The following is a 23,547-nucleotide window of genomic DNA, read 5'->3' on the forward strand; positions in this document are numbered from 1 at the left end:
CGTCGGCTCCCTTCTCCGTCCCAACATCCTGTTTCATTTTGCAACTTTTTTACCGGGGCCTAATTGGTTTTGTTTGAAATGAAGTTGGAGCCGCGGCCGTGTTCCGCCCACTCAGGTGTTTTCGCCGGCTTCTCCTGATGAGCCCTCCTCTCCGGGCTGTGTGTGTGTGGGCGTGGACACACTGTGCATCGCCGCTGCAGCACCGCTGCACCTGTCTCCGGCTGCACGATATCAGAACTTCCAACTTTTAGCCTAATGATGATCATAAAAATGATGATATTAAAGCTCGTGTGGTCAGCTCAGACTTTGGAGAAGCTACAAGTCAATAATGTGTCTCATCTTCTCTTTTTTTTTTTTCTGTTTTCTTTTAGGAGCTCTTCTTTTTCTTCCTCACACAGAAATATAATTCACCTCCTATTTCAATGGTAGGTGTTCATTATTCCTTCAGTTTGCTCTTTGAAAAAGGTTTTTTTTCTCCTGTGAGTTTAGAGTTACTAGTTTGGGCAGTAGAAATATGTTATACTTCATAATTATTATTTGGAAGAAAGTGTTACTTTAATTGTTAATCTCTTTCAGAATCGCTCATTCTGATCAATATTTATTGGTTCTGAAAAAAGCTCTGTTCAGGGTTGTTTTTGGTTTCTGAATCCTGGTTGAACTGAAAAGAAACACAGAATTTTAGTGAAAGAGGTAATCTCTTGCATAGGAAAGTATCCATTCCCAGCATGCATTTGTCACGTTTTCCCCCCTTTTTCTTTTGTTTTTAGAATATTTACTGCTCGTACATGTTTGAAACGGGAGGTGACGGTGTTTGTCATTGTGAAGATTAAAAACGTCCAGACTTAATTAGCCCGGCCAGCTGCAGAAAAGTAGAATCTTTAATGAAGTTAAATGAATGAAAAAGCATTCATTTCCCTTCGGTTGACGTCTTCTGCGTGGCTGAAGGCTGAGGCGTTTTCAGGATTATAAAATGGACTTCCTCTAATAAACACTGTGTTCACTGATTAGTAACAGGGAAGCAAATCATATTGAAGCACTAACTTCTTCAAAAAGAGTCAGTTTTCTTTTTGCTCTATAGTATCACATTGTTTAAATGGTCTAATTTCAAATTAGAGCATTTAGATTCAGATTTCAAGTGTTCAAATGGCCTTCCTACTGACAGATTTATTCCATTCTCACCACTTTCTCTCCGTGAAGTTTCTCATTTCACACTGTTTAGATGAGTGATGAAAAATTCTGTTGTAAAATACAGTGAAATTTCAAAAGGTTTTCTTTAATTGTTCCATTATGGATGTTATTACAAACCCATCCTGACCACATGGCTTTGGGGCTCACTGTTGTCTGCTACTCTTAAAAAAATCTGTTTAGGGTAACAAAAAAAAAAAAAAAAAAAAAAAATGCGTTGGGCCAGAATGCAGCCTTTTCTGGGCTAATTTTGGCCTGTGGGCCTTATGTTGAGCACCCTTGGTTTAAGTCTATTTTTCCCCAGTTTCTATTCCTGCTCACCGTCATCTGAATTCAGGATGAAAGCAATAAAGTTATTTTCACTGGTAACGACTTTATCGTCAGTAACTAGTGAAGCAGTCGCGGTGGAGCCGACTTTCAGGGACGTATCGCTGTTTTGGGAAATCATTCAAAGCCTTATTGAGTACAGAGTGAGGGTTTATTATTGGCTATTCACTTCTGTTTTCTAAAAGTGGCTAAAACAATTCCTCTGGCGTGTTTCTTGAAGCACAGCACATTGTAAATAGGTTCGTGTTAAAGTCGGTTTTGAATCCAGGTAAATCTGGACCGAGTGCTGGACTGTAATCTGCAGCACTTCAAAAATCAACAAAAAGAGAGTGTTTTACAAGTATGACTATGCTTTTTGCGTCTTTCTTTTTTCACTGATGGGAAACCACCGATGAGTTTACAGTTGGCATGTAGTGTTCGTTTTAGCTGTGAATCTTCTTTTGGGAAAACCACATTTACAGCGTCTCTTTGCTGAAAGTGTGAGTTTGCGTTTACCTGTGGTCTCCCCATCAGAGAGTCAGAGTTGAGCGAATGTTCTGCAAATTAATCCCATTCAGCAGTTTCTCACTTTTGTGACGAATAATGAATTCACAGTTTTGAACGGCGCTGTGCCGTTTTGGGTTTTCCATACACATGTCAACATAAACACTCTTCTAGTTTAGTTCAGTTCACTGTAATTTCATTGAAGAGTCTTCTGTAATACTTGAGCTGAGTAACTTTTAACCTTTTAACAGTGTTACAGAAGTGAATTTAGCATTTATTTCATATTCACGTGGGGTTTTCGTACGTCTCTGCAGTTTGACATAATCACAAAAGCCGTACAAAAAGTGTACATTCAGTTGTTGATCTATAAACAATCTAAAATACTACAATGTGATATCAATTGCATTGAAACAAAAAACTACAAACACCCAAAAAAAAAAAAGGCTCATTCTATTCAGCAGCTGCTAAATGTTCCAGTCGGAGATGCCAGCTCCACAAGGTTAACCTGACTGATTGAGCAAAGAGGATTGTTTTTAAATGTGTATTTGTTGGCCGCATGAATGAAAAGCCCTCGAAGCCAGAAAGAAAGATTCAGCATCGTCGTTAATTGGAAAATGGGAAATGGTTTTGTTATTCTTTCACTCTGGAACAGACCATGTGTGTTCACCTACAAGGGCATCACGCATGGTCTTCTCCAAAACATGAAATCCACGTCACCGAAAAAAATCCAAACCTCCATTTTTTTAAATGTTGCTGGAAGAAACTCCAAAATTCTCAAGGTAAACAGAAATGATGTCAAAAAAATTCAAAACACGCTGAGATCCCGCTGATATTCTGGGAGACTTAAATTCAACAAGGCGTTGTGGCGGTGACTATAAACAGCCAGAAAGTTAAACTGTGATCATGTTAGTTTTCAGGAGAGTTCTCATGGCAGTGTGATGCCAGCCTCGTGCACACCCGCTTAAATGAAGTGTTACCATGGATATAGCTGTATGTGGGCTGGATTTCTGCAGATAGAGGTTAATTAAATTTTCTCCTGCCTACCTTCGCCTTTAATTTTAAAAACTTGAGAAGGAAAAAAAAAAAAACCTTGCACCTGCTTTTTGGAAGATGGGAAGGGGTAACAAAAAAAAAAAGAGAGAGAGAAAGGAATTCACTTGAAACCAGCGTTTGGTAAGTGTATGGACTTAGTGCGGAAGGCGCCACTAGCCACGCTTTTCATATCTCCTCCCACTTTCTGCGTGTTCCTCCTTCGCACACATGTCAGGGAGAGAGAGAGAGAGAGAGAGAGAGAGAGAGAGAGCGAGCCCTCACACACAGGGCTCCTCTGTCAAAGGACAGGAAGCTGCTCTTCCAGGCCAGAGCGTCTGTTTGATAAATAACACGCGTGTCTCCGGGCGCACAATGCATCTCAAAGACACGAAATGTGGCCCTTCGTCTTTGTCTCTCCGACACACATACTGTGCGCAGCCACACGCACGCACGCACGCACACACACACACACACACACACACACACACACACACACACACACACACACACACACACACACACACGTTGGTTCATGCATACTGTACGCACCAACACTCGGTCTCTCTTTTTCACCCTATCTTTCTTTCTCCAATGATTAAAAAACAATATCCAGCTTATAACTGCAAGTTAGGCAGACACCCACACTCATTTGCAGTGAAAGGCAAATGACCCTGGTGATGAGTCATTGCATTCACTCAGAGATTTTTTTTTCTTTTTTTCTTTTTTTTTTTTTTTTCCAACACACTGAAATCTTAAGGCAGAGTGAAGCCCTGGCTCTCACTATTGTGTCTCTCAGCAGATTCAGGTGTAGCTTGACATTTTCCTCAAACATATTTTCAACAAAATCCTGCGAAAATAGTGCGTGAGGGTCAATAAACACGCCGCACAGTCAGAGTATGATTTCTCGGCCACGCCCGCATGCTGGGTCTCACAATTAGGAAGCTGGTGGAGGTCGGCTGATAGGAAAACGCTTGATAAGGAGAAGAAGATGGAGAATCGGTGCGTTGTGGAGTCCTTCAGCCGGTGTGGACGTGGTGGAAGACGGCAAATATTATTATTCAGCGCTCTGCCGCATGTCTGCTCCCACTCAAGGAAAATCCTGACATACTCAAGTAAATGGGACATTTCACAGATACATGTGTAATAAATATGCTTCAGTAGATTGGTATTAACAGTAAATAAACAAGAATATCTCACCAGACTGGCTCAAATATTCACTTGTTTCCTGAACTATAACATAACAAACAACCAAAAGAAGTAGTCAAGAAAAATGAAGCATGAAAGACCAAATATAGTTATGAAGCAACATAACAACCAAAGTTGAAATACAGAATATCTGAACAGCAAATTAATGAAGCAAATTTACAGAAAACATGCATCAACAGGTAAAACACAGGGACTGTGTCAGCAGGGGGTCTTCTCACTGTCTGAGTCCAGGGCCCTCTTCTCTCACGGTCCGCCCCTGCTTTATATGAAACACTGTCTCTTTTGTGTTCAGCTCAGATTCATCTTTGCAGACATTTCTGTTTCACCCATTTGTGAAAACAGTGAAGAATAGAATTATTTTTAATTGAGGGAATAGTTAGTAAAGCTTTATTCTGTTTTTTTACTTTGTCTTTTTCCTTGTATTTTGTTTGTGTGTGTGTGTGTGTGTGCCACTGTCAGTGTCAGTGTCATGTTTACACTACATCAACGTCTGTTTTTTTTAAATTAGATTTTAACACGATGAGTGACATCAAGACGTTGATACATGCATGAGTACAGTTTATTTTAGGAGAATAAAAAGGGTGAAGGTGAGAGATATTTAAAAAAAAAAAAGGGGCAACCAAAGGTCACAAACTTCTCTCTTAATGGTGAAACGCGTCCAGTTTGTCTGACCACAGTGTGTGCAAGACTGGAAAAAAAAAAAAAAAGACAACGGAATGAACCTGAGACTCATTTTTGGGCATTAGGCCTGAGGGCTGCAAGTGTTATCTGGCTGCATCAAGTTTACTTTGTTTAAGAAAAGAAAGAATAGTGGAGTGTATGGGGGAGGGGGTGTAACGGGAGTCTTTAACAGCCAGTAAAAGGGACTGAAAGGATTTTGATCCAGTGATATTATATATCTGTGCTGGTCAGGGCAGACAAAAGCACACAGCAAACCACCAGAGAGCAAAGCATGTCATCTGAATAGTATGTCTTCTTTGCACTGTTGTACATCCAAAGGCTTTGTGCGCCTGAATTTGGTTGGTAGAAGGCACAAAGGAGGCAGTTTGTTCACCCCTGACAAGTGTGCTTTTATTTGCGGCGGCCCTTTGATGTATAGAGAAACTTTGGCTGGGATATCCCTCGCAGAGAAATACACAAGAAATCCCACTCCTTTGTATTATCCCAAACAATTCCCTCACCATTCACTGCAAGGCTTTTATTCCCTTTAAGACCTTTATTTTAAACTTTGTGCCTACTGTCTGTCTGTCAACTGTAATGGGGTATCCTGTCTGACTTTGGCGGATAAAGGGTGGGATGGCCTGTGGGCATCGGCACGTTATCGCTTCGATTAGCGCGACGACTGGACCCACGCAGGACTAATGTGCCAGGCTTTGTGTTTAAAAATAGCTAAATTAACTGGGTTGTCTATACAGTCAAGACCCAGTAAACTTTACTCGCCATTTAAATGAGCATAAAATTGACACAACAATTGGACAACAAATAAAGGGCTAAAAGTGAAGAAATTCCTGAAATTTTCTGACATTTTTTTCATTATCCCTTATGTAATCATATTTATGACCTCCATTCATGTTATATACTGCTTCATGAAGCTCAGCTAGGAGAGGGGCTCGAGCCAGTCCCAGCTGACAGTGGGTGAAGAACGGTACGGAACGCACTGCACAGTCTGCTGGTTCATCGCAGGACAAGCAGAGAAGCAGGCACACGTCCTGCACTTCAGAGCCAGATGTTTGGTTTTAGACGGCAGAAGGTAGCCAGATCAGAGACAAGGTAGAACTTGCAAACTCAGGAAAACCCTTAACACCCAACCTGAATCCCATCTCACAATACATCCTTGTTATTTCTGCATTTGTTAAATATCGCTTTAATCTTGGGGGGAAAAAAAAAAAAAATGCAAGCTCACATTTCTTGCAGACTCTTTAATTTTTCATTATTGATGTTGTGATTTTCTAAGAGGAACTGTACAATCAGGACTTTTATTTTCAGAACAGCAGCTTGTCCAAGTTGGTGTCGCGTCGCATTTTTTTTTCTAATTGTGGTGTTAAAAATCTCTTTATTTGGACGACAACAAAACGCTTCATTCTTGATCTGTGAAGTGTCAGTGTTTTTTTGTAGCGTGCGAATCCAAACTCGACTAAAATCTGCAAGCTTGCGCAGACGAGGTGAGGAGAAGCGCCCGTGCGCTCACACCTGAGAGCTGCCCGGCGGGCTGCCACAAAGTGTTACACCGCCGTCGCCCAACAGTTGGGACTCCGCTCCACGCAGCACCGCTCCGATGGCCGCCGTCGAGGCTGAGCGCGGCGTGTTGCTTCCCCACGCAGCTTTCGTCAGTCAGCCCGGGGATTTGAACTGCCAGCTTCCAAGTCACGAGCCTCCACCTCCTCTGCAGGCTGCCGCCACTGTCTTTTTACATCAGACGACCGGTGAGAGCGCTAAAACTCTTGACCTCTCCATTTCTGGGCGCCCACAAGTGCTTAAGCAGATAAAGATTATATTCATCACGTAGACAGTTTAGTATGGGGGTCAGAAATAAGGCTTTTACATAAAAACAGGGGGGGGGGGGGGGGGGGGGGGGGGGGACAGTTTTGTTTTAAGGCCACAGTAATGCTGATATGAGGTTACTGACCTTCGGTGGCTGTATGCTTTAAGTGGGCTTACCCTGGATTTCACAGCAAGGTATTTGGTGGTTAAACTGGAAACCTAAACATTGCATTATTCTAAAAAAAAAAAAAAAAAAAAAAACTGCACCTCTAAAAATAAAAGCAGCCTACATTTTCTTAAGTGAAAGAAGGTGTTTGAGTTCTCTATATCCAGTTCAGAAATCTCTCACAAGGTCAACACCACGCGCTGCTTCAGTCCACCTCACCGGTGTCCGACTGAATCACGCCAAGTGAATATCTGAGCTCGCCATCTACCACCTACCTCCTGAGTATGCACGCAGCTCCGCTCCGGAGTGAGTTCCATACATCTGCAAACTATAAAATACCCACATATTTTATTGTCGCAGTGGTCTTCTCTGTCTTTTTTTTTTTTTTTTTTTTTTGTCGCTGTTGTTGTCGTTGCATTCCAGCATGTCTGAAATCCTTCTCTACGTGAAGTTCAGGGTGGCATGCGGACAGGAATGAATGTTAATGCCCAGAACCGTGCGATCGGTGTGAACCGCCACGCACTGAACACAGACACTGATTCCATTGTTTCTCTTTTCCTCGTAGAGTTCGGAAGGAGAACTGAAAAGGCGAGGCAATCATGAAATGTGAACATCTGCGTCGACATGTGCTACATATATGTGCTGCATCGAAGGTCAGTGCCTTGGACTTCTACCGTGCGATATTTGGCTGGTCATAAAGAGGCTACCATTTGCAGGGTTTGCTGTGCATGCAAAATTTCAGGTCACTACCACTGGGAACCAATAACGCCTTTGGCTAAGCAACAAGATGCAAATATATCTATTCAAATTCGCACCACTCCATGCACACTTGTGCTTACACAAATACTCACACACAGTCTCATTGCATCAGGCTACAGAATTAAAATACATTGCATTCATTTCAGTCATGAATAAGTCACGGCCCTGGAGCAATATTTTGATCTGAGACAACTCTGGATCCATATGTCTGTGTTTGCCTCTCTTGTTCGCCAAAAGAGGAGACATATCTAACATATTCTGGATCATTTAAATCCAAAGTGGAGCGCTTATACCCTCCCGATCGCCTGCTGTAGCTTGGCGGTCCAGTGACAGGGCCCAGATTGCCCGTCTCAACCCAGGCAGTCATAAAGATAATGGCGGACAGGCAGCTTCCTCCACTCTGGGCTGTTGAGCAGACGGAGGTTAGTCAGAGTTAGGAGATCAATGCAGTTATGTGTCACGCCCAGGGGTCCACGTTTCTCCCCCCAGGCACTAAAGACAGGGTTTACATAGGCACCCGGTGTTTAACCGGTAAAATGTGGTTGTGGGGAGACGGATGATGCTGTACGCAGTAAAGACAGATGGAAATCAAGCGTTCAGTGACACTCCGGCACACTCGGTTCAATTTCAGCCTGCCGAACCACTGGGGCAACCCAAATATCCGTCATCCTGACACTGTCCGTCACACTATACATAGAACGGCGAAAATTAGCACAAACGCAGGGGCTCGCCATCAGTGTGAAGTATGGTGACAGCGGGGCGATTATTTACGGGCTGCATTGCTTTCTGAAGACCTGAGCTGTGAGTCACCGGCCGGGCCGGATAATTAATTCCTCACTGTACACAAATATTCTGAAGCTCCGCTGAATGACAGACGTACGCCCCATTTCCATCGGGGTGACGGCCGTGAGCTATTTTGACTGGTTTATTACAAAATTACTGTGTATTATTTTTTGAAGAACTTCATTTTTAATCAAGAAAACACTTATTTTTACACTCCAATCTTTATTTCTGAAAACTACACTTTGTTTGACCAGTAATGTACAAATATAAGAGACGAGAGGTTCAGTAGTTTGATTTAATGATGTGTAATCAGAGAATTTGTCAGTTTTACGTCTCTTTGTTTGGCTCAGAGATCAACTTCCTGTAGATACAAAGGGTGGGGGGATCTGACAGTAAGAGATAACCTGCCATCAGCAGGCCTTCTATTTTTAACAGCAGGTACTAGTAACACATGACGTGGGGCTCTTGTTATCAATATTTATGGAACAAAGATTAAGACCGAGTCATGATACACACAGTGCCGACTGGATCCACCCTGGTTTAATAGTTGTCATCACGGTGAGGGGGAGGGCGGCGCTCACAGACTCAGAATTTTAGGCTGGCACTCTGCGTTTTACTAATGATTCCTGAGACCAGACAGGGTCCAGATGTGATTAGTAGATGTAAACAGGACAGTGTGATCACTACAGTGTGAGAATGGCTTCAACAATCTTTGTTTTTTTTTCTTGTTTTTTTTAAGTTGGAGGGCAGTTTTAATGGGAAGAGTGTTGGCAGTGACTCAGGAAGGGTTGGATCTGATCACACGTTAAAGACGGGCTGAAACTTCTTGAAGTGACAAAGTCTGGCAAACACAGAGTGGCACTGAGAAGCTTTTGGTGTGTTTCCTCAATCCGCTTCACGTCAGAATGGAACTCAGTGTTGGACTTTCTTGAAAAAAAAAAAAAAAAAAAAACCCAAAAAAACACCTGTAACAGTGCACATTTATCACACCGGTGCAAGCCCACCGGCCGCACCGTGCCTTGAAAACACTCCCTCTGCCGAAATGTGCTCCACTCAAAACGCTTTAAAGTTCCACGAGTGAGCTCAAAAGAGGTGAAGTGTCTTGGCAGACCACAGAGCAAAATGCCATGCAGTCATATGCAGCCCAGGGGATGAAGCGATTGATCTGTGACCTCGGACTCCGCCATAAGATATTGTGGTGAAGAGTGCGGGGGAGGGCACGGCTAGTGGAAAAGGGACGAGCATGAGTCAGTAACGGAGTCTGCGAAAAGCTGTGGGAGCAGAGGAAGTGTTAACAACATCACAAGTAGGAGCAAGTCAAGTTACCACGTCAGGAAGCGAAAAGGGCCGGCAGTAGGATGATGGTAGGAGCCGGAGAGGTGATGGGACACACACGACACACACGTCCTAATCATTTAATCATGCGAGCTGATTCAAAAAGGGGGGAATGTTCATCCACGTCCGGCTGAAACGTGTTACCACTCTCTTTACATCACTGCCTTTTTATCAGACGGCTGTAATGAGTAGCCCTGGTGTGAAAAGCCTACCAGGGCTGAGATCAAGGATAATAAGCTATGTGTGACTCTCAAGTCCGGCACTTGTTGCCTGCACGGTACATGAAAAATGACATATTTATCACCAAGTAGCGTTAGTCATCTAAAAAATGCCACTAATTTTATGTGATTATGCCATCTTGTGTCTTCCAGGCAGAAATGTATTGACATGAATTGTAAAGGCTATATGTTTTGTTGTTTTTTTTGTTTTGTTTTTTTTGTTTTTTTGTTTTTTTGGGGGGGGGCACTGCTTCTAGAAGCAGGTTGACATTATACATGCAGTCACACCAAAATAAGCTGTAACACCCCCCTCCCTTCAAAAAAAAAAAAAAAAAAGACTGAAGTTTAGAACAATATTGACAAGTAGCACCGATTTAAATGAAAGATGTAGCTACTTCCCAGTGAGTCATAAACATTGAATGTTCAAATCAGTGCCTGTCACAAGTCCAGGAAAAGAGTTGACATTGTTATGGCGTTGCCCCCCCCCCTCCCCCTCCCCCCCATGAATCCAGAGTCGCAGGTCTGAAAGCATCGAGTTTCCTAAAACACTTTGATGAGCGTGCTTTTTTTTTTTTTATTCCTTATATATATTTTTTTTCCTTCCTCCCTCCTGTTTTGTGAGAGAAAGTCCACGAGGCGTTTTGTCAGATTGCTGCTATTGTCTCTTTGCAGACGCACGCCTACAGGTTTCAATAACGCGCCACCCTTGCGGCGTGATTTCCATAAACTGTGACAAAAAAAGTAATTTATACCACAAGAATGACACTTTTCTTACACGCACGCTAGAAAGTTTGGGATGCTGGCAAAGAGTCAGGCAAATATCACCTATTACTCATGTTACTTAGTACATTTGGGGCTTCACTTGCAAGCACAGCGCTTCGTCACTGCATAACAATCAGATGGCTGAGTGTTGGCAGTGCAACTGATGGAATTTTACTGAAAACAGATTTCGCCTTTGAACTCCCAGATATCCCTGATCGAAAAGTATCATCCCCGACTTTAGCCGCGGTGGTCGCTTCTCCCGGTGTGAATATACGCCTCTCCAGGACGTGGATTAACTTTTTTTGATTCGTGTTTTCAGCTTTTGGGGGGGAGAAGGAAAAAAAAAAAAAAGCAAAAACAAAGGTATAATCTCAATAATATCGCAGCACTTCAACAGAATTTGACAACGTAAGTATAAATGAGTGGATGGTCCAGGTGAAAGGCGGAGGGGGGGGGTCTTTCTTTCTTCTTTCTTCTTTCTTTCTTTCTTTCTTTCTTTCTTTCTTCTTCTTCTTTCTTTCTCTTTTTTTTTTAAGCAGCAACAAGTTCCTGGCCAACTTGACAGGCAGGCACAGGGGCTGGAAATGTGTTGTTTAGTAAAACCCGCTCGTCCGCGTTACAATAATCTAAATGACCAGTGGTGCGGATGCGTAACGGGCCTATGGCCCCACGCCAAAGAGGGAGTTAACAACGTTAGAAAAAAAAAAAAAACCAAACACACAAAACAAACACACAACGAGCACGTGAATATGGTTATGTCTCCGAAGTTTTATGCCTCTGTCATTGTTCCCGGTGGCTGATTTTCCAGATTCGCTGCGATCTGTCGGGAACTAGTACCCCCATAAACTTGTGCTGCCGTCGCTTATTTCATCACGTAAGACCCCTAAATGGCGTTGTTCCGGGCGAGGGGTGTTACGTATATCTGAACGAGCTTCCCTGACAAGCCGGGGCTTCTTGATATTTGTCTTGATTGTAGAGCCACCAAAGGTGTTGCTGCCTAAGAGAGTTTAAGCACGCCGATATTGCAAAGGGTTATTAGATTCATAAGTCAGCGAAGTGGTGGGCGATCTACTGAGCACAGCAGAAGTTCTCATATGATGACTTCAAACAAGACACATTACCTACCAGCATCTGTTGGAGTGAGTGGATTTAAGACACTTCTATCTCCAGGACAGCGTAGGGGGAAAATGGTAAGTAGGAATGGAAACACACAGCATATAAGGGATGATGATTACCAGTAAATAGTCGTGCTTGCTGTTGAGTCTGGCAGCGCATTGCTGGAAGGGTTGGACTCAGTGGCTACTTGAGAAACTCAGTGCCGAGCCCCATGTCTTATGAGGCTGATGTGGAGAGAGCTTGTGTGAAAAAGACAGTGTGGCATTTCTCTGCTCAGGATATGCCGGTACAGTGAGAGGGGTAAGGAAATATTACCTTGTGTCTGCGCGCTGTGTGTGGATGTGATGTGGGCTTTACAGACTGTCTTGGATTGCTGTGTTGCTTGCTGGCAGTGGAGGGCTTTATATTTTATGCATGTATGTGTTCTTCTGGAGTGCGGTGCCCGTGTGTGTGTGTGTGTGTGTGCGTGTGTGTGTTTTTTTTTCTCGTATATTCTTTAAACACACAGACACACACATGCACACGAGCAACATGTGCCACTTACCTGTGACACTTGTCATATAAGCATGACATTAGGGACAAACGGGGCTGAGCATCAGCGTTGTTACTTTGCAATTCGGCGTTAGAGTGTAGCCTTTCTTTCTTGCTTTCTTTCTTTCTTTCTTTCTTTCTTTTGAGGCGACCGCACACTGGAGTGAACCGGCGTTTGTCATATAGGCGCTGTTATCCTGGAAGGAAATGTCCGACCAATATGTGATCAAATATTAACAGGACTGGTTTGGCAAGGGGTGGGAAAATACACGTGACAAGACGCGGGGAAGCAGCAGAGTGGAGAAAAAAAAAAAGCAGTCTAAAGTGGGCACTCAAACAAAAGTATATAGATATTTTCTTGCCCCCTCATAGTTACCCTGGCTGTGTTATGCTTTCAGCACGTTGGACAGAGGCACCGGAGTCGTGCATGGACTAAAACGCCGAGTGGACGCCAACTCTCTTTCTCTCTTTTCCCAGCCCCCCTTTGCCAAACCTGGGATTGTTTTTTCAACTTTTGGTAAGCTTATTCTGAAGGAGCCTGTGGTCTGTAATCGGGAAATAAACGGGATTCTAAAGAGAGAGAGAGAAAGAGGAGAGAGAGAGAAAAAAACAGTTTGTTTAAAAAAAACAAGAGAGAGAGAGAGAGAGAGAGAGAGAGAGAGGAGGCAGAGAGAAAGGCGCTTTGCCATTAGAGGAGCTCGTGCTTTAAAATGTGTTTTTTGTAGAGCACTGTGAAAGTTGAAATGTTAGGGCGTCTGGTCTTTTGCACACCACATTCTCGGTACCTATAAGCCCCCCCACACTGCGTTAAACTTTGGGACATGCAAGTCTTGGTCACGGAGATCTAACCACGCACATAGTGGTTGTCAGCCCTTGTAAAGGTAAGAGCACAATCCATTGTTTTCATGTCAATCTTCCTCCTCTTCTTCTTCTTCCTCTTTTTTTTTTTTTTATAAAAGAAATTCTTGTCTTGACGGGCTTCTCCTGGCTTCTCTCAATATGAACTTCGGCTTTTAAACTACAGCATGCAGCCTTTCGCTTGTGTGTTTAATTGTGGACATCAGTGACTGAAATAACTCCGAAAAGAAATCCGATCCGGGGGACCAAACGCCTCGTATGCCTTTAAAATTCAAGTTATATCCCGACATTACCGGCGCCTGCACATTCACATTGGCTTTGAGTCGTGTGAAACGCTTCAGCCGGGACTCGTTTTCGTGCTTGGGTTTTTTTCCTCTCTCTCTCCCTCTCTCTCTCTCTACAAAGAGAGTTTTTTTTTTTTTTTTTGCGTTTTTGGAGTTTCCGAACACTGCCTGCTGCAACATAATTTGCGTAATCGTTGCGTTGTGCCTAATCATGCTCCCGATATGGGACTTAAGACGCTGCAGTGATCCTTCCAGCCCGAGTACTGATGCTGGTGCATTTCATCAAATTGTCAGGGAAAAGCATCCATCCTCTATCTATCTATCTATCTATTCATCTATCTATCTATTTATCTATCTATCTATCTATCTATCTATCTATCTATCTATCTATCTATCTATCTATCTATCTATCTATCCATCTATCTATCTATCGCTTATTTTTCTTGTTTGGTCTGCTGCATTCATGTTTTGTCTTGATGTCAAACCCTCTGGATTTGTTATCGACCAAAATAGCCCTACTCTTTACCCCCCCCCCTCCCCACCTCCACCACAGCCCCCTCCCTCCACCCCCCCTCCCCCCTCCTCCCGTCATCGCCATCAATCACTTGTGTTTTTACTACGACCCGCTCACGGTTTCAATTCATAAGGTGCTTTCACTTCACCTGCTACCCTACCCCCTCTTTTGTCTGTACACGGCTCTGTGGCGACCTGTCAAGACTACCAGTGAATAATAAAAAAAAAAAAAAAAAAGTGGGGGTGGGGGGGGGTTATGTTGAGAAACGAGTAATTAATTCTAGATTGTTGGGAATGGTGTGATTTCCCGGGCTCGGTTACGCAGGACAAATTGTGATATTATTCCTGTGTAAATAAAATTAAATGAAGATGGGCGTGGTCTGAGTCCGTCCACTGACAGATGTTATGGCTGAATGTGATGGAGAGAGATGAGATGGCTTGATATTCAATTGTTCGGAAAGCATCTATTTTTTTTTCTTCCTCATCGTCCCCCCCATCCCCCCCCCCCCCCCCCACCCCCCCCCCCCCCCCCCCCCCCCCCCCCCCCCCCCCCCCCATGTTTTATTCTGATTTAAAGTCACGCGTCAAAATCACTCATGCCTGCTGTTAGATTGAGGCGTTCATCGCGCCAAACTGCTGTGGGATTTTATTTCTCTGTTCTCCTGAAGGACTTGTAGCCTCAAAATTCGTCTCGCACCGATGCAGAAGCGGTGGATATTGTCTATTTCCCCCCCTCTCCCTCTCTCTCTCTCTCTCTACATCCTTCACTCATCCACTCCCCTCTCTCCCCCTTCACTCGGCTTCTTCTTCTTCTGCTTTTTTTTTTTTTCCTTTGGTCAAAGATTTAGATTTGTGATCCAAGACGAAACAATTGCATGGCAAAAACATCAGGAAGAGAGAGAAAAGCCCCAACGCCCACTGCAGTCCTGTTTAATCAAGATTCCTCATGCATGCTGCATTTTTCGTATAAATACTCCAATGCGAATGCATCCAGTCAATCCCTGATTGCATTTGAATCACGGGACTTTTTTTTTTTTTTCCGGCAACGTTTTCGGTCATTTTTCCACCCAGCAATGTAATGTGTGCTGATCGGTTTTCGGCGTTATTACAACCTATTACTCCTCATTTTACGAGACACTGAAACCTAAGTAGATCATCTTACTTATTATCCGCCTGCCCGACATTCATAAAAACGCGTCTTTAATGACGACTGCGTCGCAAACATAATAATCTGCAATATACCACCGAGCAATCGATTGCAGGAATTATGGCAGATCAGGAATTTATCTTACGAACTGATAGTCGTTTTTTAAAGAAGTAGAAAATTTCCTTTCGCATTTTGCTGTCGGTGGATTTCAGCTTTTATTATCATCATTATTATTGCACCATCTCTGTATTTGTTTGTAAATTTAATATTTCATTTGCGGGATATCTATTTTCTGGCCATGTAGCAGTATTTTTTATTTTTATTTTATTTTATTTATTTTTTTCTACTGAGACGTGGGATTATGGTGTGGGCGTGGGCGTGCTGGGTGGAGGAGGAGGGATGAGCGGAGGCGGGTTAGGAGGGGTTGTGGGGTGGCACGACACACTTTGTATGTATGAAGGTTTTTTTATAGCACTTTTTCTGCAATGTACGTCAGCGGATCAGTCCATAAATGGGGCTGCGTGCGCTGTGTGCGGGCGTGCGCCGGCTGCGCGCGCGCCCCTGTGTGCGTGCGTGTGGTTATCTTTACCGAGAATCTCCCTCTCTCTCTCGCTCTCTCTCTCTCTCTCTCTGCACTCTCAGCTCTGCAGAGTGAGGTGGGGCGTCAATAACAAACCTGATGGTAGGTTTTCATTGCAAAAAAAAAAAATCAGATGAAATTCTTTCGGTAGGCCTGTTTTAATTTTTTTTTACGAAATAATACGTGCAAGATGCAGAAATAATCATCCGTGCAGCTAATGTTTCTCTCGTTTCATTTTTTTTTTTTCATTTGGTAAATGTTGGCCTTTGTGTGTGTCGGTTTTTTTTTTCTTTCTTTCTTTCTCTCCGTTGCGATCAATTCAGGAAGCTAAAGGGATTTGACGAAATCTGGTTTTAAATTAATGACGCTGAAATTTCTTTTATAGAAACACCGGGTGTTTTCTTCCAGATGCATCCCGGTTTCGGGATCGCGCCGGCTACTCTGCCCCGAAACGCTTTCATTCATGAAATGCAATAACTTGCCTCATTGTCCGAGCCGGGGTGTAAATCATAAACAGGCTATTGATTATTTTGGGTGAGAGGTGGCGGAAATCTCGGCTCACGGCTCGTCGGACGTCACGATATATTTAGAGCGAAAATTAATCATCTTAATCATTATGGAAATGTAGGCTACATCGCGCGCCACCGCCGCCATCGCCGCGATTGCTTTAGTCACCACACCATCATCTTCATCACCGACACCTTCGTCCAATTAGCAGGCTTGTTTAAACAAGTTCTGGCAGGAGGCGAAGTCTGGAGCCTGTTTCTTTTTTTTTTTCTTTCTTCTTTTTTTTTCCTCCAAACCTTTAATTATCCGCGATTCCGTCATTCAGGGGCGTTTTTCATCGATAAAGCCCACGATCGGTTATTAATACACCGGGAATGTGGTTATTCTTACTCTAAAGATATTTTACATGTCGGACCATTGCGGGAGACGAAGATTCACGATGCTCTCTGTGCGTGCGTGTGTGTGTGTGTGTGTGTGTGTGTGTGTGTGTGTGTGTGTGTGTGTGTGTGTGTGTGTGTGTGTGTGTGTGTGTGCGCGCGCGCGTGTGAGCGGAAATGTTCGATCATTCCAGCAAAGCATTCAAGTGTGCCTCTCAGCATGTGAACATGCAGCACTGGATTCAAGCAACTTCCACAAACAATAAAACACGGGTTTGTGCTGCCTGGATGATGTGAACCCAGAATCAGTGGATAAAGTTATGAGATGAATGGAGACGGTCTCATTCTCTCTTTAATTTTGAGATTTAAAATCTCTTTTGGCTGCTTTTGGTGGTGGGCTAGCCGGCTCCTTGAGTGATACTGTTGGCGTGGAAGCCTCCAAACTTTAAATTCTGACATTTTCACATGGTTCGGTGGCGTGATGCGTGGTTTCTTTCATTTCACATTGAACCATGTTGGAGCGAATAAACGAGACAGACAGAGGCGGTCATTATAGGAATAAGGCATCAGCTGTACAAGGGTGTGGAGGGAGGAGTGTATATATGAGGCTTAGAGGACGAGTGTGCTGTCTGCCTGATGATTACATTAAAGGTTATTGTCATCACAGGAGGGATGACATTAACTTCTCACTCCAACATCTGATTAAAAGAGGCCTGCGCTCGGTTCGTGTGTTTACCAATTTAGACTTTCTCCCAACTGTTGTGGAGCCCGTCCCTCCGCCACTTTGACGTCACCCCCGCCTCATAACGAAATGTTTTCTCAGCTGACGCGTTCGCTCCTCCAGGAGGAATGCAATTTCGCTTTGATCAAAATACCCTCGTCGCCTTCCTTTATCCCCCGTGAAAATGACATTTCACAAAATGTCACTTCGTCCGCGCTGCACGGTTCTCCTCCTGCACAAGGAGGCATAATTCCAGTTGTTAAGTGAAGCTTTCGGCAGTGCGGACCTGTCAGCATCGTGCTGCATTAGGCAAGAGAAGCCTTGAAAGGTTATACAAGTGTGTCGTGTTGTCAGCTCCCGTGGTTGTTTCTTTTTACTGCTGCACAAACAGCAAACAACACAAAAAAAAGAGAGAGAGAGAGAAAATGTTGTGAGCGGGGGAAAATGTGAGGAGAGAGCGATCCTTCTGCAAATTACATGTGTTTATCCATGGATGTGGTGTGGTAATGGAAACCTGAAGAAATTTGCTACATGGCATGCGTGGACATGGGACCGCATCCCCACACCTCGGATGGTTTGAAGTCATTGTTCCTGCCGCCGAAATCTTAAACCTTTAGAAATCTAACACCTCAGTCTCAGTGAAATAGTGGTTTAGCAGTTTTCACAATGACTCCTGGTCGTCTTTTAACAGGCCACTGCTGTCCTTCTGTTTGATGCTCAACTGGATGACTCAAAAGGATTTTAACACTCCTCACAGCTCACCCCCCCCCCCCTTTTTTTTCCCACAGTTATTAGAAATTGTATTTGTTTCATTCAGAAATCCAGCCTCTTTGCTGCCTGGGACACATGCGGACCAGAGTGACTTCTCTTGATACGCCACCTTCGCTTGTGCTGTATTTGCAGAAATGAGAGAGACCATGTTGTTGTTTTTTGCTCTTCTAATGAGATGCCAAGTGATTTATTTATGAATTACTTTGTTTGGAACAGCCCCCTTGTGCAGTGTGCATTTTTTTAATCCTCTTCGGAGTCATGTCGCTCAGTGATTGCTGATGCAACTCTTTGTCATCCAGAGTTTGCCCTCACCTCCTGTGAGCCTTCGGGGAGGGCTATATCTATCTTGGCATGTCCCTGGGTGTGTTGGAGGTGGGAGTGACTCATTAAGCAGGTGTGAGCATCCACTCCCATACTGCTACATGCCAAACAAGAGCTTTCCAGCTCATAAGCTCGTGCAGGGAAGAATCATGATGGCAATATAGCAAACACATCACAATAAATCTTTGCACTGGACCAGGGCCAAGTCACTGGGATAATGAGCTGCTATTTCTCCATTATGCTCACTCTTGTATTCATCAGAGGTGGAATTTCCAAGCGTTCATCACCCTTTGAAAGGCTGCGCCTCCACTGACATCTTTATTTGAATTCTACATTATAAAAGGAATGAATTGTTCCCAGTTTGTTCCTGATGAGGGGAAACAGAGTATCAAGGAGCAAAGTGGCGTTATTGTCTGCGGATGCTCTCTGTGTATAATTTAAACAGGTTTGTTTGGCTGACATTTGATTATAATAACCTGTGAAAGCTGGTTACTACACTGCAGAGCACTTGCAGGGGAGTCATCCATCTGTCGAGGGGACGGCTCACTTTAAGACGAGAAGAAGCAGGATGTCTCAATAAGTTCACGTTTTTTTTTTAGTAGCCTCCGCTGACTGTCAGCATCCAAATTCCAAAAAGAGTGTGACATCCCTCAGGTTCCACATCAATAATGCAGGAAACAGGCTTGGGTAATATAAAATAGATTAAATGCTGGAATAACGCAGACAAATACTTAGGACTCCTTCACTTGAGCCTTTTTTTTTTTATAATGTGACTCACCCCTCTATCTGCAGACCTGCACAAGAAATGATTATTTATAATTCTCCGAATGTCTAATTTTACACAAATAGGCCATCTCGAAATGGCACGCTGTGTATCACGACTTGGTGTAGACGCACTGTTACGCAAAGCCCTTCAAAAAAAACAAAACATGCCACTTCTTTAAGCCGTGTGAAAAAAAAGAGAAGGGAATACGGAAGAGGTGAGGCTTCGTTTGTGCTTTGTATACTGCCAGACATTATGGATGCAGGCTGCGCGGCGTGCGGACGAACAAAAAGCACATAATGCTGACTGAACGCGCATTAATAGTTCCGCCTCGGGGCTGTTTAAACAGGAGTTTGGTGGCGACCAGTCAGCCGGCGGCAGGTCACATGTTGCAGCGTCATTGTGTAGTAAAGTTACTGTAGTTGCAAAGAGGCTCCTCATTTCAGCTCCAGAGGTCTCTCTCCCTCTCTCGCTCTCTCTCTCTCCCGCTCTCTCTCTCTCTCTCTGCCTCTCTCTCTCACCCGCAGCGGCGGTTCAGCATGCGACAACTTCACTTCCAGACGATCTCCAAAGGAGCCGCGGCGCGCAGCCATGGGAGTGCATTACCTCCGCCATGCAATTTCCACCATCAATAATTTAATCTATTTGCTCCAAAGCTGAAGAGATATCCCGAAGCTTTGTTGGAGAGAACAGAGAGGAAAGAGAAAAAGAAGAAAGAAAGAAAGAAAAACAAGAACGCTTAAAGTAAATTACTCAGGGAGTTGTCCTAAACATCCCAGATGACACTGCTGTCCTGTTGAATGGTCTGTTTTACGACTGGGCAGTGAAAGGTACGTCTGCTCCTTCTCACACAACTTATTTTGAACACTTTTCGTATTTGCTTTGATGCTGCTTTTGATTTGAAAACAAAAAAAAAGACAGCTTGGCGTGTCTGTGTGTGTATGTGTGTGCGCTCGCGCGCGTGTGTTGGTGGGGGTGGGGGGGGGGTGAGGAGGAGAAGGTGGAGGATGAAGAGGAAAGGGAGGGAGGGGGTTAAAAGTAGCTCGATCAAGTCCGGTTATCCTGCGAACAGACATCGGCGCAGGCCGAGAGGGGATATGTGTAACCTTATCCTCCCGTTCATTAATAAAAAACGGAGTTATTATGTTGATTGGGTTTCCAGTGGAGAGCACCAGCTCAGCAGATGTAATCTCCAAAGAGAGAGAGAGAGAGAGAGAAAGAAAACGCTGTTGTTTCATTATTGGAGCAGCTTTCTGGTCATTAGCAGCTTTTTTTTTTCTATCCACCCTCCAGAGTAGCAAAGTGGAAACAATCCAGCGTGCGTCTGTATGAAATCAGCCGCGTTTGGACATTTTTACAACTTTACGCGCATAAACAGCGCCAATAAACTCTTAACTTCGGGGTGTTCGTCTAGGTTCGCTAATCCAACCACAGACCGTCCACCATAAGTAAGAAAACAACAACTGCAGACAGTTTCTGGTCCTGTTGTTTTGGAGGGGGGAAAACTTTGATGAACTCATTAAGACTTTATAGGAAACCCGAGACCTAAACGGCCAGCTCCGGCGGCCAACACACGCCGCTGGGTCGACTCTTTGGGGCTTGCATGCGCGTGTCGATGAACTTCTGAGAATAAACACGGATTAATCCAAAATCCGCTTTATGGAGTGGTGGAAAACTGGCTCTTTTGTGACAGCTACTCGTGAAGGGATCTGGTTCAACAATTATTGGTGGAATCATAGCGGCGTGCGCAAAGGGTCGAGTGACTAGATGATGGTTTAATGATGAAGTTTCCCTCCCCAAAAAATGAAAATTAGGGCCAGGTTTTTTTAGTTAGAATCGTGACTCAATGGCGCACAAGTGAAGTTCATAGCAGATTGTAGTTACGCACAACATAACTGTCTGTGCGCCCTGGAAAAAACACTGTCTGCCTGCCTGCCTGCCTGTCTGTCTGTCTTTCTGTCTGCCTGTCTGTCTCTCTCTGTCTTCAGAAGGGAAGAGGATAGGGAGCTCTTCCTATTTCACGGTCTCATGCGCCCTCTCGTGTTCAATGCTGGGAACTCCTGCGCAGCTCGCCGCTGGTGTCGTTTCAGTAGTTTGTGCCAGTGCTGGTGATTCATGAGATAAAATAAACTGTGCATTCGGCTCCCCCTTTAGAGCACTTTTGACTAAATGAAGAGATTATCACATTTATGGATGATTCATTCATGGTTTTCTAGCTCTGTGGTTCTCGGTTGCCTTCAGTTGTCCACTGCTGCACACCCAGTGAGGGAGGGAGGCAGCAGCTCATTTGGGTAACATAAATCACTCAGCAGGTATTTGAATGCTGGGTTTTCTGTGGCAGTGGCTGGGGCTGGCCTGGAGGACAAATATAATCCGTAGTGATGATCATCTATTACCAAACGTGCTCCGAGGCTGCGTCAGATTAAAAACAGATCTCAAGGAAGCAAGCTTCCACATGTGTCTGCCATTACAAGCACCGGCTCAATTAAATCCAAATTCCTGTGTTAACTGTAGCATTGTGGTGCACAAGGGGGCTTCGGGTGAGCGTTTACAAATTATCCGCGGTGCTCTTTTTGGTTCCAATTTGTACATTCTGGCTTTGTGTGCTTTATATGTCGAATGTGACAAAACGTGTTGCGAGGTAAATAGCTCCGGCCCACACGCTTCTGGAGGAATTGAACAAAGACGGAAGCCCACAAGGGAGCAGTGGTAGAGGCAGAGAACAAATGTTGCTATAGGTCACGCTTTTCCATTCAAATGTCTTGAGCACATGTTCATTTCTCCCGCTCGCGGCTCCTTTCCCTCTGTAATGGCTTATAAGATATCATGCACGCCTGTTACGAAAAGATGGAGCCATAAAGTGTGTTGACATGTGCAGGGAGGCTGGGGAGCATTGCTGAATGTGTAATAATACTAGCCATGCTAGTCCTTTCATGCTTTAGAGAAACTTTTCAGCGTCTGTCAAAGCAGGCATTTATCACTTTAATCCCCACCTGGCACACAGAATAAATGCGAGGGTAAGTTACATATCCCTGCCATACAGCCGCGCTCTCAAAGCAGACGAACAGGTGGTCATCTGGAGATGTCCAAGCCAAACAGTTGACAGAGTCCACAGGCTCACCTGCTCCCATTGTTCAGGGTGTTTCATGCCCTAGGTGCGTTGTCCTGAATAAAAAGCGTGTTTGAGCAGCAGTTATTGCGGGTTTTGTTTCCCTCGACCTCATATTATTGGCTCAGTACTTAGTGTTTTATGCTTATGTTACCGTGCATTACATGAAAGTTGGATTTATTTTATAGGATTTCATCAAACAATGAATTTCAAACAACACAAGGAGAATAAACCGCTTTTTTTTTTTTAAGCAAACATATTGTCAGAAAGCTAGTCTGCAGGCTCCTTCAAAAGAAAAGCCGTTTTATTCCTCTCTTGCTTCATTATTCATGCTCATTATGTTAACACTCGAGCCACTTCTTTTATTAACTGCGAAATCCACATAAAATGTTCCTTCGCTAGATGTATAAAACAGCAGCAAACCAAACATTTGTCACATTTAGCCTCCAGCAGATATAAGCCAGAGATTCTCCGCCGGTCCCATAGCAATTAAATGATTCATTGGCTTTATCGCGTTTTAACAGGATGTTGATTGAGAGCATAAGCCATATTGATTGTCCTGATGGAAACAGGAAATCACAGAGATAGAAATAAAATCATCTGTTGTTCCCGGTGTGAGGATACCCGGGGAACGGCATGCAATTGCACAATGTTGAGTGGCATTACCCCCAGCAACCTCCTCCCCTCCATCCTCTCCCCTATGGAGACCTGGAAGAGACGTCATCTGTGGTTGTTATGCTGCGAAATGACGCTGGCACTCTCTCCACCCCCTGCTACTGCAATATTACCCCTGTGGTCTGTTACGGAAGATGCAGCACTCTTCGTCTGCACCATTTCCAGCATGAAGTTTGACGCCTAACAGTAATCAGCCCTCTTCCTTCATTTCCCTCATGTGGAAGTGGAACCATTTGAGGCACGATGCTGATAATAATATCAGCCTAAATGCATCCTACACATAAAGCCGGTGACTGGCCCGAATCCCGTAAACCTACGTGATTTTCAGTGCTGGGAAGCCTCGCAGGAAAAAAGAAACCGTGTTCTTGGAAGCAACACCTTCACACTAGTGGTGGGATAAGAATCCTGCTTCTGAGCAGTTATTAGCAAATTATTACTAGTATTTTCATGACATATGGAGGATTATCTCTTTATGTTTGGCTTTGTTCTCATAGTTGTTTTAGTTGCTGAGAGGAAAAATACCCTCATCTCAGTGAA

The 23,547-nt window shown here is 44.0% G+C and overlaps 1 protein-coding gene across 7 annotated transcripts in view; it reads left to right on the plus strand.

The window, feature by feature from the left end:
• LOC115409532 (brain-derived neurotrophic factor) overlaps nucleotides 1-23,547 on the plus strand; it is a 29,189-nt gene that overhangs the window by 2,579 nt on the left and 3,063 nt on the right. Inside the window, exons 2-3 of one of the 7 annotated variants that reach the window (XM_030120798.1) lie at nucleotides 372-425; nucleotides 7,446-7,533. In XM_030120798.1, coding sequence (XP_029976658.1) covers nucleotides 7,480-7,533 — 54 coding nt within the window. In that variant the 5' untranslated portion in view covers nucleotides 372-425; nucleotides 7,446-7,479. Of the gene's footprint in view, nucleotides 1-371; nucleotides 426-7,445; nucleotides 7,534-11,124; nucleotides 11,146-11,892; nucleotides 11,928-12,559; nucleotides 12,902-13,003; nucleotides 13,266-19,927; nucleotides 20,057-23,547 lie in introns of those variants that run through there. The other 6 variants (XM_030121078.1, XM_030121237.1, XM_030120869.1 and 3 more) reach the window with 6 other exon arrangements.

Source organism: Salarias fasciatus, chromosome 1 (genome assembly GCF_902148845.1).
Source record: "Salarias fasciatus chromosome 1, fSalaFa1.1, whole genome shotgun sequence".
Classification (NCBI taxonomy): Eukaryota; Metazoa; Chordata; class Actinopteri; order Blenniiformes; family Blenniidae; genus Salarias; species Salarias fasciatus.